Source organism: Crocodylus porosus, unplaced genomic scaffold (genome assembly GCF_001723895.1).
Source record: "Crocodylus porosus isolate Cpor-Errol unplaced genomic scaffold, CroPor_comp1, whole genome shotgun sequence".
NCBI classification, from domain to species: Eukaryota; Metazoa; Chordata; order Crocodylia; family Crocodylidae; genus Crocodylus; species Crocodylus porosus.
Genome location: NW_017728940.1, coordinates 6783334 through 6802643, shown reverse-complemented (window position 1 = coordinate 6802643; position 19310 = coordinate 6783334). Strand labels below are relative to the sequence as shown.

The window sequence follows — 19310 nt, the reverse complement described above, 5'->3', positions numbered from 1 at the left end:
TTATCTGATAAACCTAGAGCAGGTAGTAGCAGAGGCATAACTAATGAGTTTTTTGTCCTGGGTAAAACTCCCCTGTGGCCTCACTCCTCTGGCTGGGCAGTGCAAACAGCTATGGCTGGAGCACACAATCATGCAACAGCCCTTTCTGGTCCAACCCCACAAGCTCTTCCCACAAAGAGTCACACCTGCCTGATATGCCTCTGTTTGAGATGCATGGGGGCGCTGAACCAGGAAGGACTGCAGGAGGAGCACAGACTCCAGATGCAGCTGCTTCCCAATCTGCCTCCTTAGGAGGCAAGCAGGGCAGTTCCACCTAACTTACATTGGCACCTGCACCATGGCATCTCTGTCAAAGGGCTCATGGCATCCCCTTTGACAACCACTGCTCCAGATAAATACAATGTATGGTATTGGCACTAAGTGATAATAATATATAGCTCTTAATATATATTGTTTTTCATCCACAAATCTGAAAGTTATTTACAAAGGATAACAAACAACATTATCCTCATACTCCAGATGAGGAAACAAGTGCACAGAGAGGGGCAAGGACTTGTTTAAGATAATGGTATACCAAGTGGACTGACATAAATGAACTTTATCAAGAAAAGAGAAATCTGCTAATGATGAAAAACAGTGAAAGAGATCATTCCAGAGTGTTTTTGGCCCGGGAGTAGAGAACACATCTAAAACACACTGTTTGAAAACAGCATGAGCAGAGTTGAAGACAGATATCTCAAGCTTGATCATCTTAAGCTTTGTTCTCCTTGTCCCTCCCCAAATCCTACTTACTATGTTGATCCAAGTATGTGGCCATTAACTTGCATATTCAATTCCAGCAGTATCAAATGAAGCCCAGGCCTCCAGTCTTGCTGTGTAAAGAGAGGTCACATATGCTATGTGCTTTCTCATGCTGTTACATGCATAAACCCAAAGAAAACAAGTGGTGGAAGGGACCTCAGAAGGTCTTCTAGTCTAATCCTCCTGCTCAAGACAGGATCATCCCTGTCTAAATAATTCCAGACAAGTGTTTGTGTTTATATAGACTACAAAGCCAGAAGGCACCATTGGAAACATCTAGTTTAACCTCCTGCATAACACAGGCCAACTATTTTGTCTCTTAACTCTCTACTTCTTTGTTGGCTTTAAACACGTCAAACATGGTAATACAGTGGGATAAGGAGCTTTTTGCTGTAACTCAGTTTCACATCTGGCCCATGTGGCTAACAACTGAACATTGTGTTCTGCATGGTTAGTCAACCACCTGCACCAAAAGATTTGGCCCAATTCTTCACTTCATACAAACTATCATCACAGTAGGCACTAACTAGCCCCATCAACTAATTCAGCGGAGGTGTCAAAGACTGAACGGGCCATGGAGAATAAACTCTCCTCTTGTTATGAAAAGTGGACAATGCAGCACAGGGACAAAGCAGCAAGGGGGGTGAGGTGGAGGGGAGACCTTGTCCCACTGTTGCTTGCTCTGTGGAAGAGGGGCTTAGGGCAAGATTCTATTCTGCTTATCGGATGTCTAAGTGGACACAAGCACCTACATGCAAGTCTAGTCTTCCCTGTTCAAGTCCATGAAAATCTGTATTGGATCTACTTTTCTCATCTGACATGATCACCTGACCCAAAAGGAATCACAAAAAAGCAGTGAGCAAAAGCAAGACCCACCCACCTTTCTCATTAACTGTTTTTCAGGGAATTGAGCAGGATGGAATAGGATTGCACTTAGGTGCCCAAGTCCCCTTACATGCCTAATAGATGGAAGAGAAGCTGGCCCTTAGTCTCCAGCACTGGTTGTCCAGTATGTATGTAGCAGGGGACTGTGGTGTGCCTGCCACTTTAATGGGAGAAGCTACCTGAGAGGCAGCTTCCAGGTAGTGTGGGGGCTGACTGCAGGCTTACCTGGCTGGAAGAGGGCCAGGCTGGGGCACAGAGGGTTCTCCAGCCCAGAGGAGGGTTTGGACAAGGGAGCAGAGGCCACCAGGCCAGGGAAGGAGCTGAGTGGGGCACAAAGGGCTCCCCAGCCAAGAGGGACTGTGTGAGGGACTCAGGGTTGGAGGACCCAGAGGTAAAAGGCAGAGAAGGACCCGGGGGTCTGAGAATCCTGAGAGGAGCTAAGGGAAGCAAACAGCTGAAGTGATAACACCTGCAAGGCTTGCGCTGTGGTGTAGGAGAGGAAAAGAGCCACACAATTTGCCCTCTGGGCTATAGGTTCCTTGCAGGGGCACTGCCAGGCTGAGAAGGCCTATTTAGCACAAAGGTTGATTGAGACTAGTGGGGAGGGACCCCTTGAGGAGTTGATTGGACTTAGGCCCCTTCCCTGGCCTGGTGGGCTCTGCTCCCTAGTCCAAATCCTCCAAGCGCTCTCTCCAAGGCCCATGGGCAGCCTCCCTTATTTAACCCTTAATAACAAGGTGTGGTGGGCGAGCAATTAAGGGAAAGCAACTTTAGAGACAGAACCAGGCAGGAGCTATACAGCCGTTAGGGGGCATCACAGCTGCCCCTGAGGCTCGAACCTGCTACAATGTACCAAAGGCACAATATTCACTTACTCCTTTTTGATACTTCACCTTTTTAGTACTTCCCTCACCTCCTCCTGCAAATCAGAAATCCTATACAACAAGTTAGGAGCACCATATTCTTAAATAAGACTGGGAATTTTTTCAGCAAAATCATACAACACCAGAAATTTTTTGTTTAAGGAGAGGAAATGAAACAAAAAATTCAATGAGAAATATGACATTAATAGAATTATAGTTGACATTTAAGCACACAAGAACCAAGAAGTTCAACACTACACTAACTACAGCAATAAGGAAACTAAGGCTTTGATTCTGTTACTATTTCTCGTTTCAGGAATTGTTATATTCTGCAAGTAACCCCAATGAAGGTGTTACTTACAGTAAGACTGGCAGAATTGGGCCCTCTGATACAAATAAAGCACCCCCCCATACACCAACCAACAAGGAGACAAGCCACAATAAGCCACAATAGAATCATAGAAAATTAGGATTGAAAGGGGCCTCAGGAAGTCATCTAGTTCAACCCCTCACTCAAGACAGGACCATCATCAAATAGATAATCCCAGCCAAAGCTTTGTCTACCTGGGTCTTAAAAACCTCCAAGGATGGAGATTCCACTACTTCTCTAGATAACTTATTTCAGTGCTTTACTACCCTCCTAGTGAGAAAGTTCTTCCTAATATTTAACTTAAACTTGCCTTGCTGCAACTTGAGACCATTGCTCTGTATTCGGTCATCCGCCACCACTGAGAACAGTCCAGCTCCTCCCTCTTTGGAACCACCCTTCACGTAGTTGAAGACTAATAAAATCCCCTTTCAGTCTTCTCTCTGGGCTAAATAAGCCCAGTTCCCTCAGCCTCTCCTCAGAAGTTGTGTCCCAGACTCCTAACCATTTTCAGTGCCCTCTGCTGCACTCTATCCAACTTGTCCACAACCTGTCTGTAAGGAGGGGAGGGGGAGGGGCAGAACTGGGCACAGTACTCCACATGTGGCCTCACCAGTGTTGAATCGAGGGGGATAATTATTTCCCTCCAACTGCTGGCAACACTCCTACCAGTGCAGCCCAGTATGCTGTTAGCCTTCTTCACAACAAGGGCACACTGTTGGCTCATATTCAGCTTCTTGTCCACTGTAACCCCCAGGCCCTTTTCTGCATAGCAGCTGCTTAGCTAGTCATCCCCAGCACGTACAGGCGCCTGGGATTGTTCCATTCTAAATGCAGGACTCTGCACTTGCCCTTATTTAATCTCATGAGATTTCTTTTGGTACTATCCTCCAATTTGTTGAGGTCTCTGAACCCTAGCCCTATCCTCCAGTGTAGCTACTACTCCCCCCAGGTCAGTGTCATCTGCAAACTTGTTAAGGATGCACTCCATCCCATCTTCCAGGTCACTGATATTATTGAACAAAACTGGCCCCAGGATTGATCCCTGCGGCATTCCACTTGACACTGGCTGCCAACCTGATATGGAACAATTGCTTATTACCCTCTGAGCCTGACAATCCAGCCAGTTTTCTACCTACTTTACAGACCATTCATCCAACCCAAACTTACTTAGCTCGCTTGCAAGAACGTTGTGGGAGACCATAACAGAAGCCTTGGTAAAGTAAAGGTACATCATGTCCACTGCTCTGCCCACTTCTACAGAGTCAGTCGTCTCATCATAGAAGATATACTTGTGACCCAACCTAACTCCTGAACTCCCCAATCTGCCTGTCCTCCTCACAATGCTGTATTTAATGTGGTTCTGCCTGGAATTTGAATAAAGCTGTTTATTGTTTTACTCTAATCTGGTTTGGGTTCCATTAGCATTTCGATTTTCAAGGTATCATCAATCCTATTGAAAAAAATGCATGTGCACTTCAGGTCACATCTCTGAAGGAGGCTGTGCCCTACAGATCAAAGCATCCTGTTAAAATCTGTGTCCCATATGCAAGCCAGCTAAATAGTTTCAAGAGTGAATATGAAAGCCGAATGGTTTAACCAAGTTTAACACAGAAAGACGACAGAATATCAGTGTCTGCTCACACTCCAACCACATCAATGACCTTCCTAGTTGCACGTTTCCAAACAGCATCTCACTCTATAAGAGAAGAATTCCTGCAGGTCGTATTTTACTGTAGTTTTCAAAAGCTCTGGTTAACTGTTATTTTGATTAACAGTCAGTGTAACTAATCATGGCACTCATAATGCACTGCCACTTACTCTGCTTTCCCACTCTGAAATATAACATGTAAGCCTGCACAAAGCATTAGCCCATTTGGTTTAGATCATTACTCTTCTTTTTTAAGAACTGCCTGGTTCCACTTTCATCTCTGGGAGGAACCCTTTTCATGTTAGGGCAGTGGTCATCTGGGAAGTAACTGTGTCTGCATATTCAGACGCAAGTACTCAGAATTTATAGAAAATATTGAGCAACGCAGGTGAGCATTTGTTCCCAAAAGACATTTCCTATTTTACACCAAGTACTTGTTCAATAGATAGATAATTATCTGTTTCAATCCTGAGTACACTATACCTCTCCAGTAATTCCTTAGCTTGACTGATATATCTGAGACTGTATGCCTTTATGTTAATTTCAGAGAGGTTCCTTGTCACTAAAAAAAAAGTCCTCCCCATGCATGGGAATGATGCAATGCCCTGCAAAAGGGAGATTATGGAAAATCCCTGAAGCCCAATAGGAAGACTCTAGACAGAACATATAAGCCACAATAGTAGCGTATAATTGCAAATAATGCTCAAGATAGAGGTGAGAGAGACAATCTTCAGGGATTCTCTTCTGTGCCTCAGGTCCCTGCATAGGTTTTTATGCCATAACTCAAGGCTCAGGGACAGACAACCAACAAATACTTCCCCAGAGCAGACAGAGCTCTCAAGATAGCCTCAACAGGGACCTCAAGAAAAACAAGACTGCCTAACACAAAGCCAGATGGTGATTTATGCCACTTTAATTTCTAAAGACGGGGAATCTTGAAATTAAACTTTACAGACAAAAGAAAATTATAAATGGTAGTTAGAAAGTGAGACCTAAAGCCTTGTCATAAATTATACACACAGGCCAAACAGTCAGAACTTGCATGCACATCCCTGGAAGAGAGAGCAGGTCCCATCAGTTCTATAAACAATCTCTAAGGTTGCTTGCAGACATGACAAAAAAACACCACCACCACCACCAAAAAAACCCCAAACCCCCGGCCCTTTACTTTAAACTCAGTGCGCTCCTACACCAAGCCCAGGGCAGCTGAACCCAGTTTTCCCAACATCTGTATAAATCAGGTGCTTTAGTGGGGCTATTCTGGCACTTTTTATCTAATAGCTGATTGAATCAGCTATTAGATAAAATGTGACAAAAAGTTCATCTGAACCGAGAGATCTACCCAGACGCTGCAGAGCCAGGTCAAAGTAACACATCCCTGCTTCTGGTAAAGTATGGGGGTTTAACCCCCCCCCCCCCAATCTGGCAGCACCCTAGATGCTCTGCACAGGACTGCAGCCTTCCTGGCCAATGAACTAGATAAACAGTGATCTCCAAGGGGAGAGAGGTGCTGCTAACTGCATCTCTTGTCCCAGCTCTGAAGAGACTGACAATTCGGCTGATGCATAAGGGGCTCCCATTTGGGCTGGGGAAATCATTTTGCTTTTGTTAAAGAAGGAATGTGTACCATTCAATGAATGATCTGATAAAGTCACAACCACACCCACTCTACAAGAGCAGGCTTGAATTAACAGTTTCATATGAATATAAAAGAGAGAACTTACCTTAAGTAAAGAAAACCTTTTGATGCTAACTTATCTGTAGCCTTTTACTGTCACATTTTGTAACATGGGACACAATTTTAAGTAATTTCTACACAAAGTCGCTACAGATGAGAATCACTTAAAAACAGTTTGCACTAAGTTTTCAGCGTATCAGATGAGTTATATCCCAGACAAATCAATACATTCAAAAGGGGGGTGAGAAACACCTTCTTACCTTGGTATTGGGAGGAAGGTTCTGATGGGCGGCCATATTTGTGCTTTTTACCATCTTTCCAGTCTATGGCTAAGGCAAGAAACAAAGCATTCATGTCAGTGGGGGAGCCCATCAGATTCCAGATTAGTCTTCAACCAGCTGCTCACTTGACATAGGCATTTTGTACCTCCCAGGAAAGAAATGACCCCAGGACAAGGGCAAGTTCCTACTGTTTGGCTCATTTTCTCCCTGTACAGACTGCCAAACAACATATAGTAGTGACATTCACTGGACAAGGCACATAAGGGGTTGAATTCAGGAGCCAATCTCCTGTTTGTTTATAGCCCACCCTGAGCTCAAGAGAAGGAACATTTGGCCTCAGGTTACTACTTGGTCTTCATCAACCCTTGTATGCTAATATTCATCCATAATGACAAACAATGAGGCATAGAAACAAAAATTTTCAACTCAGTTTTTATCATTTTAAACTACCTTAAAAGCTGGCCTTGAGAGAGAGAGATTTAGTGAGGAATGGAAATGAAAGAGTGAGGAAGCTACTCCTTTTGTGGTGCATGCATAGAAGGGCTGAGTTTGGATCAGGTCCCCATTGGCAAATAAAGGTTAGTATAGCTATTCCTTTACCCCACATCTGCCTAGCTCCTCTCTTGGCTATTCAGGTCCCTTGGACACGAATGGTTTTCCCCAGAGTCCTGAAGGATGCTGGTCCCAACACACACAAAATACCGGATGTTTGAGCATCAGTACGGGCTGATCGCTGCCCAGGACATTAGGGCCGGGAATCACTGTGGGTACTACTCAATTCCTGGGGAAGGAAAAAGACAAAGACAGCTCTAAGCACCCAACAGGTTGCTCAATGAATAGTGCTGATGGGCACCATAGGGTATCGCATCAAGTCTTCTTTGGTCACAAAGGTGATGGCCACAGAGAATGTGAAGAGGCATAAAAATAAAGGAACTCTTTCAAGACCCTTCCCAAAGTCTGACATGCCAAGAAATAGGCAACTCTCCCCCAACAAAGAAGCCCAACAGAGCAGTAAGCACCAACACAGCATGCATTAGTTAGCTACTAATGCCTTCCTTGGGTGAACTGCTTATCAACCAAGGCAGTGCCATACACTGATAGTTGACTAATGCACATGCTGAGATGTCTTATTGCTATTACAGACCAGCTCATTTATTTTGCATTGCATTTGTAATGCTATTTTTAAAACACAAAAGCAATTTTGTAGCACTTTATGAAACATATCCTTCTATTAGGGAAAGTAGTTCCCAGTGAAAGAATAGGAGGAAAAATGTGGATAAAAAAAGTTTAAAAATTCTGAAGTAGCTGACAGATCCACGCAATAAACTATTGCTGAAAGTTCAATTGTACAATGTGGGTAAGGAAATGCTTTAAAACTGCTACACTTTCTCCTTCATATTTATAATCACTATGCTCCAGTCACCCATGCTTTCATAATAGCTGCTCCTTGCTCTCACACATTCTAGATAGTGGATGTGGGGACTCTGTGTGTACTTCAATGGTGACATTTTTCATGTGAACCCCTGGGACTTGGTGTACAACTATGACATCATCAAACAGCCCAACCAGCAAAACAGTACAGGCAGTCCTCAGACTTACGACACAATTGGTTCCTGAAAACCATGTCTTAAGCTGAAACATAACTTGGAACCAACTTCCTCATAAGAAACAATGTTATAAATGAGGGATTCGTTTCTGAACCAAGGCCTGATACACTATTTTCATAAAAAATACCCCAGAATTTTGTACTCGATCAATTATAGATGAGTAATATAGCTCCATTAATGTATTTATATTGTACATAGCAATCATACTGATTTGAAAGGACTTCTTTCAGGTGACTCTGTTGGACTTTTTGAAGGGTTCTTGGCTGGAGTCTTCTCAGAAGTCTTGGCTGCAGGTTTTTCTGGAGTCCTGTCTGTTTTCTTAAAGAAAGTGTCCAAGGAAGTTTGAACAGACGTCCTCCAGGGAGATGGGTGACACAGCGAACTTGTTTGCTGGCATGGCATCTCGTCAGATCAAGCGTTGTAAAGTCGAAACTGACGTCAGAAAGTTGAAATGGTGTCAATTTAGAAACGTTGTAAGTCGAGGACTGCCTGTATTCCGATGCAGACGCGAATGAGCAAAATGGAAGGATATCCTTACCATAACTCTTATTTCCCCTGGGGCAAGATGGTCTGCCAACTCTTTATGAAAGCAGGGATAAAGCATACAAAGCACAGACGCTACAGACAAGACAAAACTATCAAAGGGTCTTATGTAACCTTTAGCATTGCAGGAGTGTGCCCTCCATGATAGCCTTCATGTGTTCGTATGGCTGTCTGCCTTGGACAGCTTTTATCACGCTCTCTATGGGGCAAGTCACACTTCTACTGTTAACATATTTTTAAATGCAAAAAAGCTTCATTAGGGAGAATACGAAAGCAACACATGGAGAAAGCAGCTAAAGGAATAGAGAGATTTCACTGCAAATTATTTTGACTGAAAAAGTCAAATGCATTACAGAAAAACCAGGTAAACAGAACAGGAACCCATCTGTGTTCAACACAGTTGTTGATTCTGGAACATATGGTACTGCATTCACAGGGCAAAGGTCACAACGGCAACACTGGCAGGAGGCACCCTGCTCTAGAAAGCAAAAAGATGACAAGCTGTGTGCAGGGCTGAATTCAGCTAGTCAGGTCTCAGGCCATCATGCTAACTAATCATCAACCTGTCTCTTTTATTACCAGGCCCTCCAGCTGCCTCACAGCATGCTTTCCCTGTTCCCTGTTTTCCTTCATTTGCTTTCGCTTCATTAAAGGACAAGTGGCACTAGAAAGAGGATAATTCTCCTATAAGATGTGCCATTGGAGAAGGAAAGGGGAAGTTTAAAAATATAGAAAAGGGAAAGAGAAACTGAGCACAGGAATCTCCTGTGGTAAACCTTGTGTGCATGTGGCAGATGTGGACAAAGAACTGCAGAGGATGCTGCACCCTTTACTGTCCCGTCCCTCACCCCCACCCCGTTATTCTCCGGTAGTGAATGCGATGAAATCATACTAGTCAAATGCACATGTATGGAACAACAGTAAAGGAAATCAATATTTCTATAAAAAGGCCTTGAAAACCTCATTTGCAGACAGCCTATTTTGTTTTTCACCTTTGTTTAAACGAACAGCACACAGGTAACTCGCATGTAACTACTGAGCATTCCTTGTGCCTACAGTTATAATCGTCTTGTTACGGGATAAAAGATTCAGACCACCAGAAGTACCTGAGATACATTTGAGCTCCACAAGATAGGCTGATCTTCAGTTTCATGCTGCACTGAAAGAAGGGAGAGGCTTCTGACAACAGAGTACCAGCTCTCTTCACGCTGGGAGAACTAACAATGAATGGAACAGGGTCCACAGGGCAATAACACCACCTAACATCATACCTCACATATATAAGGGTGCCTTGAAGTTAGGAAGAATTAGCACTTCTGGCTAAAAAAAGCCTGTGACACTTACTGATGCATGAAAATACAAAATAGGTCTACAGAAATGGAAACTGCAACCTGACCTTTGATCCAAAGACAGCAACAACAGCTAGCCAGCCACAGTGCAAGCTTCCCAATGATTAGACCAGAAATGCATCCTACAATATCACTGGGACTAAGAAGTCTCCATAGCTGTTAAGCTCAGCATATGTCCTGAAGAAGCTGTGCTGGGATGAAGATGGGTGAAATAACCTAAAAGGGATTTTTCTTCTCTAACTTCTACCAGTCTGAGTGATCATTCTTTAATGAGGCCTGACTAAACAATTCAATGAGACTCAGTCCATTCCCTTCATGTAGGCCCCTACCCTAGACTATGGCACACATCTCACATGTTCCCCTCTTGCCTCAGCTCCACAGCAATTTATAATCGAGTCATTAGCCTATACCCAACTAAACAACAGGTCTCTGCCTACACTGGTCAATACCACTTACCTGTTTGAGAGCCTGGTTTCCGCATTATACCGCCTGCTGCTGTCCTTACATTAAAACTGGTTTGCCTTTAGATACCTGAAGATGTCTAGGACAAAAGAAAAACATGATAAATTTCCCAATTCTGCATCACACGATTACCTGCAACATTAACTAAATACAAGGTAGATAAAAAATAAATATCCTTTTCCTCAAGCTAATTAGAAACCTCCAACTGCAAAAAGATGTGATTCATTTTAAACAGCATGGAATTAGAAGGATCTTCGTCTACTAAATGAGCAACCTTAAATTTACAGTAATGGTAGCAGCAGCATAAATTAACAAGAGCAGTATATGCCAATTTCTGTGTTCACTGTACAACAGAGCCTAGGAGAGAAGTGGGGGGCACTCACTGAGAGAGGGAAAGATTTTTTTAAAAACTTCAAAAGCTTTTATTATAAAAATATTAAAAACAAAAGATGGAAGTGCAAAGTTGTTTGGCCCTCCCAGGGGCCAAGCATGAAACATGTTGGTAATGAAAACACTCATATTACCAGAGACTGAAAACCCCTCCCCTCAACAACCTTCATGGTGTTACACATTTAGGACTAGCTGTGTCTTCCACCTTGCAGAGTGCCCCTTTGATGGACTAGTGCGACACACTGGTTCATTTTGCTGCAAGGTGGCATGTCTAAAGTCAAATATGATGCACGCTTGCACCAAGAAGCAGAAGAGTTCTAGGACGTTGGCAGAACTGGCTCCCTGCGAGCCGATTTCTGCAGCTTTTCAAGGTTACCATCTTGGCCCAGCCCAGCAGGAATGTGGCCACACAGATCACACTTCCTTCAGCTGCTCGGTACAGGATAGCAAAAATGTATGTTGTTTCAGAGAAGTTCAAGTCCACTGTACCAAAGAGGGCACTGAGGGCTGTATGGAATGGTCACAGTCAGGGGCAATCTAGAACGGCATGGAAGAGAGTCTCCATCTACCTCCTTTTTACAGAAGAGGCAGGTTGATGACACTGCCAGGTCTTGATGGTGAATAAAGGTATCCAAACCAGGGCCTCATGCAGCAGCTGCTACTGGAGGTCACCAGTTTTCTTAGCAATGGGTAGCTTGTACAGGGTGCACCAGGCTGGGAGGGCTTGCACTGGTATTGCTGCCATTAGGCACTGCCTCCAGGTTGTCAAGGCAAGCAGCGAAGACAAGAGCATGGTGTACTTTGATCGTCCATATGTACAGTGCCTTCCCAGACAGGATCCCAAAGCAGATCTCATCACTTTGCTCAATGGGAACAGGGAGGGCAGCAGAATACTGGGGTTGCTACTCTCATCGCTGTGTGCCTGTAGAATTAGGTAGTGATGAGAGGGGAGAAGTGTGAGGGGAGGCCTGTAGCAAGCTGCCAACAAGGACTCATGTGCAGAGGTGGCCCGCCAGGTCAAGTGCATCCACTTCAGCCAAGAGGCATGAGGAAAAACAGACAGAGTGCAGGCCCAGCAAGTTAGTGAGGGCTCTTACCAAAACTTGGTAAGGCCTGGGCCAAGTTGATGATGGTCAGCTTGATGGAGTGCAACTGGACTAGGGAAGCAATGAGGTTTCCAAAGGCATGGGTCAGTGACCCCTGCTGCAAGGCCAGGTTAGGAACCAATGGGCTTCTGCATCAACTCTGGATAGCACAGGTGCCTGCCTTGGCCAGGTCAGGCTGCGGTAGAAGAGAGAGACAGCAGCCCAGCTCAGGTGATCAGGATCAAAGAGGAAAAAATTCCTGATTGAGGTTGAAGTCCTCCACATGATGCAGGAAAGTGGAGACCAGCTATCACCAGGGAAAAGGTTCACCAGCAAAGAAGAGGCACTGAAGGGCATTCAGGAATAAGGCAGCCACCCCGCTTATCAGCTCAATCAGGCCCTAACCCTCTTCATGGGCAGGTAAAGGACAGTCCACTGGAGCTAGTGGTGCCCATTCCAGATGTCCACATGGAGCTTCAACAGCATTTTTAGCAATGCCATTGGCAGGTTCAGGATGACACACCTGTGCCAGAGTAGCAGCTGTCGGGTTGCTGATGACCAGAACCCCTATTCAGTATGGGTGAATAGGTGCCAGCACTACTGGTGGAGTCATGCCTCATCCTCCTCACTGAGGCTTTCCCAGTTCTTTCCTAAACAGACTGGTGGGCCTAAGAAAACACCCTAGGATTTGAAGCTATTGCAGCACCAGGACAGTCCTCCAGACAGGTCTGGGGCTTGAATGCCCAGCAGAAACTTGTTGATTTTAGCCCAGTTGATACTGGCTGAGAAGGTATGCTCATAAGCCCACTAACACTTGGTCAGGGACTGGATGTCACCATCACTACTTACAAAAACAGACATGTCACTGACATACACTGTCACTAGCTGTGGAGCCAGCAGCTGGGGCTGCAGTTAATGGAACGGCCAGGCCCATAGGACACCAAGACAGCATGTGGAGCAGTGGTGCTCAATGTTATTGCCTGGTGGGTCAGACTGGCAGTGCTTGGTCCAGCTGTAGGTAGGCACAGTGGGCACCATCAGGCTGTGCGGAGAAGGACAAGGGCAGGCTGGCACCGATGCAGCCTCACAGGGGAAAGGAGACCCTGCCCCCCCAGGGAGAGTGAAGGGGACATGTCCAGATCCCAACCCAGCCCCACAGAAGAAGGGGGCACTGCCCACCCCAACAGAAGGGAAGGGGGTAGAGCCAAGCTCTGAGGGGGAAAGTGTTGCAGTCCAGCCCAGCTCCCTGTGTGGGACTTGGGGTTTGGGAATTTGAGAGGAAGGAGAGTGGCTGTATTAAGGGCCACCACTCCCCTGCTGCCAATTTTTATGACCTGTGGGGAACCTGGCAGGCCAGAGGCACTGACTCCGTAGGCTGCATCTGGGTGACAGGCTGGAGGGAGCACCCCTGGTATAGGGCATTTCAGATAGGGAGCAGCCCTGCCAGATGCCCCCAAATGCTGGCAACAGGACACACAGTGCTCCCATTCACCTTCAGGAGGCAAGAAATGTCTCGGTACAGGAGCTGGATAGTTGAGCTGAACAGGGGTCCAAAGACAAAGGCTTCCACAGTTTGGAATAAGAATGCATGGTTGACCTGATCAAAAGTTTTTTTTCTTCATCAGGAAGACAAAGCCAATATTTAGGTCAAAGAGTTCCACAGCTGCTAACAGGTCATGCAGGAGGATCAGCTTTTCCTAGATGGTTCTTCCAGGTATGCAGTAGTTCTGTTTGGAGGCTACAGCTGAGACCAGGACCATCTTGGGTTGGTTGGCCAGGGCTTTGGTCAGGATTGTTTGATAGATTTACCGGAGTAATACTGGTCCCTAGTTCTTAAATACGACCAAGATCCTCTTTCTTTGGCAGCAGCATGAGGACTTCGAGGCAGCAGATCAGTAGGGTCTCATGTTAGAGGCTCTCCTGAAACACACGCAGGAAGTCTAGGCTGAGGAGGGGCTAGAAGGTCTTGTAGAATTCACTAGGTAATCCATCATGGCCTGGCACCTTCCCCATGGTGAGGCCAGCAATGGCAACGGTCAACTCTGCCAAAAACAGCTCCTGTTCATGGATAACCAAGGACAGCTCCTGCTCCAAACAGGTGTTGAATGCCCTCTGGTCAGGCAGGCTCAGCTCTGAACAGCTTCATGTAGAAGCAAACAGGATGTGCTGGGTCTCTAAGCACCTGGCCCAACTTGGTTTTAAGGTGGCTGATGATCTTTTGTCCTGTGTGTGTGTGTGGTTTCTCTAGACTGGAAAAGACCTAAGTCTGGCAGTCAGCCTCTAAGTGTTTCTGGAAGCAAGGGAGGGGGGGCTGGGCCGGAGTAGAGACGAGACATTTATGCAAGAAGCACACAGAAACAGAACATTAATTTTGGAAATGGGGGGAACATAATCCCAGCTTGAGCACTTGCAGTTTCAACTGATCACAGAAGTTTTATGCAACTAGGATGAGGAACTGGATGCTGATCCAGGAAATATTTTTTCTATTATTGCTGCAACCAAAGTCCAACTTACTCAGTGTTTACTTCTCAGTTTGAAAGTGGCTGGTAAGGAAATCCATCCTCTACAAGTCAAAGTATTTATGCTCCTGTCATAACTGACTTTAAACATGAGGACCAAAGTTCACACAAAACAAAAACATGTGAGGTCAAAAAGCCAATTCTACCTGTCCTGAGTAATACACAGCATGTCTAAATTCTGATTGAAAAATGCCTAAAATAAGAGGCTCCACCCCAAACAGGCCCACAGAAAAGCTAGCAAATGCAAGTTTGACCCTAAACTAAGTAATTAAATATATAACTGTGCCAATAAACTTATCTTTTGCCTGAAAGCAGGGACAGTCACAAAAGTACCTCTGCAATATAATGTCAAATCTCTCCGACAGCAATACTAGACCTCTCTTTAGACAGTCTGACTCAAAGTTTTGGTTGTAAAATAGGTTTTTAATAGGAAAAGAAAGAATTGTATACATTTTAAACATTCTTCCATTAGAAGAATGGAATGGAGGAGTTAACTAACTAAACTAACATAGTTTCCCTCTGACATTTGTGATTCTAAATAATCTCTAAAATAAAAGTAAGTAAAAACAAAGAGAGACTAAATGTTTGTGTCCAACCTAACAGAAACACACAAGATAAACTTCACGCTACATATATACAGAGCAAAACAACTGCAGTTTATTTTCCTTTCAATAATTCAAAGGGACACACAAATACACTTATTTTAAAGTGTACAGTTTACTTTAACGTTTCTTCCCTGAATTTTCTCTATTAATTTCATTTTGTTGGGAATGTGTCCAGCTAACAATCTTGGCAATGGAAGTCCTCTGGCAACAAAACAGAAGGAAGATCTTACATTGAAAGGGGCTGTACTGGGATTCAGGATACCTGTGCTCAGGTCTCTGTCCTGGAACAGATTTCCTGTGTGACCTTGGAGAGGTCACACCAAGTATACTGACCTCCTCAAAAGCATCCAAATAACTTCTAGTATAAATCCCACTAACTTTTGTTGGAACTTCTGATTTTATGCCACGACAGTACTTTTGAAAATTCACCTTTGCCTCCTATACCAATTTGTCCTTTGCAAAATTCTTTAGTGTGTGAAAGATGCTCTGATGCTATTAGGACACAGATCATGGAGTTCAAAAAACAGAGTAGATGAACCATATACTATCTTCACAGCTATAGCTCAACTCTTTGCTAAAGGGACTGATTACCTTGAAGCAAAAAAATGTCTGTTTATTCTCCATAGTCTATTCCAGTTTTTTTATTTCTCCTTGGAGACCACCACAGTGGTTCAGCATGGAAAAGTGGTAAATGATTTTCTAAAAAAACAGAGACAGTCCCTTGCAGAAAATGGACTTGGATATTAAACAAAAGGATCATTTCTCTGCTAAAAGCAGGACCAAATATAATTGATCATAGAAAAGTAGGGCTGAAAGTCATCTAGTCTAACCCCCTGTTCAAAGCAGGCTCATCCATGACTAAGCCAACTGCCTGTCTAACCTTCTCTTGAAAGTTTCCAAGGATGTTTCACAATTTTTCTTGGTAGCCTGTTCCAGTGCCTGACCACCCTTCTGTTCAGGAAGTTCCTCCTAATTTCTAATCTAATACTTCCTCTGCTGCAACTTGAAGCCATTGCCCTTAATCCTGCTTCCCATAAAGAAAAGCCCATCTCCATCCATTCTGTAATCACCCTTCAGGTATTTGAAGTCTATTATCAAATCCCACCCTCACTCTTCTCTTCTCTATGCTAAATAACCTGAGCTCTTTCACCCTTTCCTTGTAAGTCTTGCCTCCTAGGCCCCTCAATTTCTGTGACTCTACACTGAACTCTTTCCACACTGTCCACATCTTTCTCTAAGTGTAGGGCACAAACCTGGACACCCCAAGTGAGGCCTCACAAGTACTGAACATTGCAGGAGAGAGATTTCCTTAGAGTTGCAAGTAACATTCCTGTTAAAGAAACCCAGTATGGTGTTAGCTGTTTTTGCAGCAACAGCACACTGACTCATATTCATCTTATGCTCTACTACAGAGGTGGTCAACCTGCAGCATGGGTGCTACAAGTGACATGCACAGCCTGTGTGTGGCACACAGCAGACTGGGAAGAGGATAGGCAGCACAGTGGTAGATAAAGTAGGGAGCAGAAAGCAGAGCATTAGATTAGGCAGGCAGCATGGGGTAGGAAGCAGAAAGCAGAGCAACTTGCCCAGGAAGCACAGGGCAGGGAGCAGAGCACTAAGAAGCACAATGAGTAAGGGAAAGGGATCAGTGGCACTGATGGAAGGTACAATGCTAATTTGTGGCACAGCTGCCAAAAAGATAGGCCCCCACTGGTCTACCGTAAATCCCCAGGTCTTTCTCTGCAATAGTGCGGCCTAGACGATCATTCTCCAGTCTGCATTTGTGCATGCAATTATGTCCCAAGTGCAGGATTTTGCACTTGTCCTTGTTGAAATTCATCTGATCGATAGCAGACCATTCTTTCAATCTATCCAAGGCATTTTGGATCCTTGCCCCACCCTCCAGCATGTATGCAACTCCACTGAGATCGGTGTCTTCTGCAAATTCAGTAAGCATGTGCTGGCCCATCATCCTCCAAATTATTAATGAAGATGTTAAACAAAACCAGATCCAGGACAGGCCCCATGGGAACATCTGGTAATTATTCCCTGAGCACAATGATCCACCATTCCATATAGACTAACATGCAGCCAACAGCTAGTAATAATTTGTGATTATTACCTATGTGGGAATAATTTAAACCACCGAGTTGAAAGGCTCAATATCCCATTACTAATCCTGTATAACCACAATGCCTTAATACATTTTAATAAGCCTTAATAAGCCATATTTCATGCTAAGATTCCCCTACTTCATCTTATTTTAATAATCATGCAGAAACCTTGTTAAAAGCAAGTGAAATTACCACATATTTCAAGGATGTTTGTAAACATGTAATATCAACTGCTTTCATGAAAGAGGTTCCTGGCATCAGGAACAGGGGAACAGTCATATTTATCACAACAACTATCAGGGAAGAGGGTGCCAGAGAAGAATCTCCTAGAGCATTTACATGTTATGGAAAAAGTTAAAAACAAGCCTCCATTTACAGTCCATATCACTATTTAGAACACAGAAAAACAGAGGAATGAGGTTCTAGAAATTAAATACCAGTTATATAAAAAAAAGCTGAAATTCAAAGCGTCCCTGAAACACTTCCCATTCCGTAACGGTATTTGGCAACCAGAATGACATATTTCAGGTCAGAGGTGGGAAGGCAGGTACTAGGACCCACCTGCACCTGCTGCTTCTCCCCAGAGCAGCACAGGAAAAGCATCCACAGCCAAATGCACTGAAAACCCCAGCCCCATGGACTGAAACAAATGGCTCTGTGGCCTGAATCTGGCCCCTCAACCATCGCTTGCCAACCCCTGTGCTAGACCATCTAGGCAGGAGAAATAACAAATCTTAATTTATCATTCACCAAAGAATGTTTTAGAGAAGGGACAGCCACTTAGAGAAAAGAGAATCTCCATCTTATAACAAGCTGACCAGAAGGGGAAACCTGAATTGGCAATTATCCCATTAGTAGCAGAAAGAAGATGTAGGTTTTGCCCTCCACTGCTACTGGTGTTATATTTACTGGTAACAAAGTGCTCAAGTAACAGTAATCAGCACCACCAACAAATAACAGGGGGGGAGGAGTTGCTGCTAGTGCTGCTGCTCAAAGCTTTTGCAAGCTGCAGCAGTGTGAAACCTGACTGGTCTAGTTGGATGTCACTACTTTGTGTGAACAGCAGAGAAACTGACACGAAACAATCAGTTTCTTCCACAGGGGCTAAATTTAGACTTTTACATTACAGAAAAGACTTGAAAAAGCAGATTGGGAGAAAGGGTTAAAGTAACAGAGGAATAGCAGAATCAGATTGGGAGAAAGGGTTAAAGTAACAGAGGAATAGCAGAATCGCAGGAGATTAGCAAGGACTAGGAGGAGGCCAACTATTTATCCCTTTTACTGCAAAAGTAAAGTAAGGAGAGAACTTTGGTATAGAGTGTACTCTCATCAAGTTTACAAATGACACCAAACTGGGAGGAGTAGTAGATAGGCTGGAGAGTAGGATTAGGATTCAGAGAAGCCTAGACAAATTGGAGGATTGGAACAAAAAAAAATTTCATGAGTGTCAATAAGGACAAGTGCAAAGTTTTGCACTTAGGACAGAACAATCCCATGCACCAGTACAGGCTGGGGGCTGACTGGCTGAGCAGCAGCTCTGCAGACAAGGACCTGAGGGTTACAGTAGACAATGAACTGAATATGCACCAACAGCGTGCCCTTGTTGCCAAAAAGGCTAACAGCATACTGGACTGCATTGGTAGGAGCACTGCCACCAGGTCAAGGGAAGTCATTATTCCCCTCTACTCAGCACTGGTGAGGCCACATCTGGAGTAGTGTCCAATTTTAGGCCCACCACTACAGAAAGGATGTGGACAAAATGGAGAGTCCAGTGGAGCGCAATGAAAATGGTTAGGGGCAGGGGCACATAAATTATGACGAGAAGCTGAGGGAACTGATCTTATTAGACTAGAAAAGAAAAGACTGAGAGGGGATTTAACAGCAACTTTCAACTACCTGAAAGGGGTTGCAAAGAGGATGGAGCTAGACTGTTCTCAGGGGTGGTAGATGACAGAACTGTTAGAAATGGAATATTGTTAGAAATGGAGTATTGTTAGAAATGCACAGCTTGCATCTTGCACCCAGTAAGAAAGAAACACTGCCAAGGACTTTGTTCCTTTCCTAGCCTTGCCACAGCTTTTCTTATACTAAATCGCAGACTCTCCCCCAG

At 44.4% G+C, this 19310-nt stretch overlaps 1 protein-coding gene across 4 annotated transcripts in view; it reads right to left on the bottom strand.

The window, feature by feature from the left end:
* Window positions 1–19310, bottom strand: part of SCMH1 (sex comb on midleg homolog 1 (Drosophila)) — a 132716-nt gene that overhangs the window by 107581 nt on the left and 5825 nt on the right. For 3 of the 4 annotated variants that reach the window (XM_019548036.1, XM_019548039.1, XM_019548038.1), the window contains 2 exons: window positions 10482–10566; window positions 6506–6574 (listed from right to left, as the gene is read on the bottom strand). In XM_019548036.1, the coding sequence (XP_019403581.1) occupies window positions 6506–6574; window positions 10482–10506 (94 nt within the window). In that variant the 5' untranslated portion in view covers window positions 10507–10566. Of the gene's footprint in view, window positions 1–6505; window positions 6575–7126; window positions 7308–10481; window positions 10567–19310 lie in introns of all 4 variants that reach the window. The other variant, XM_019548037.1, reaches the window with a different exon arrangement.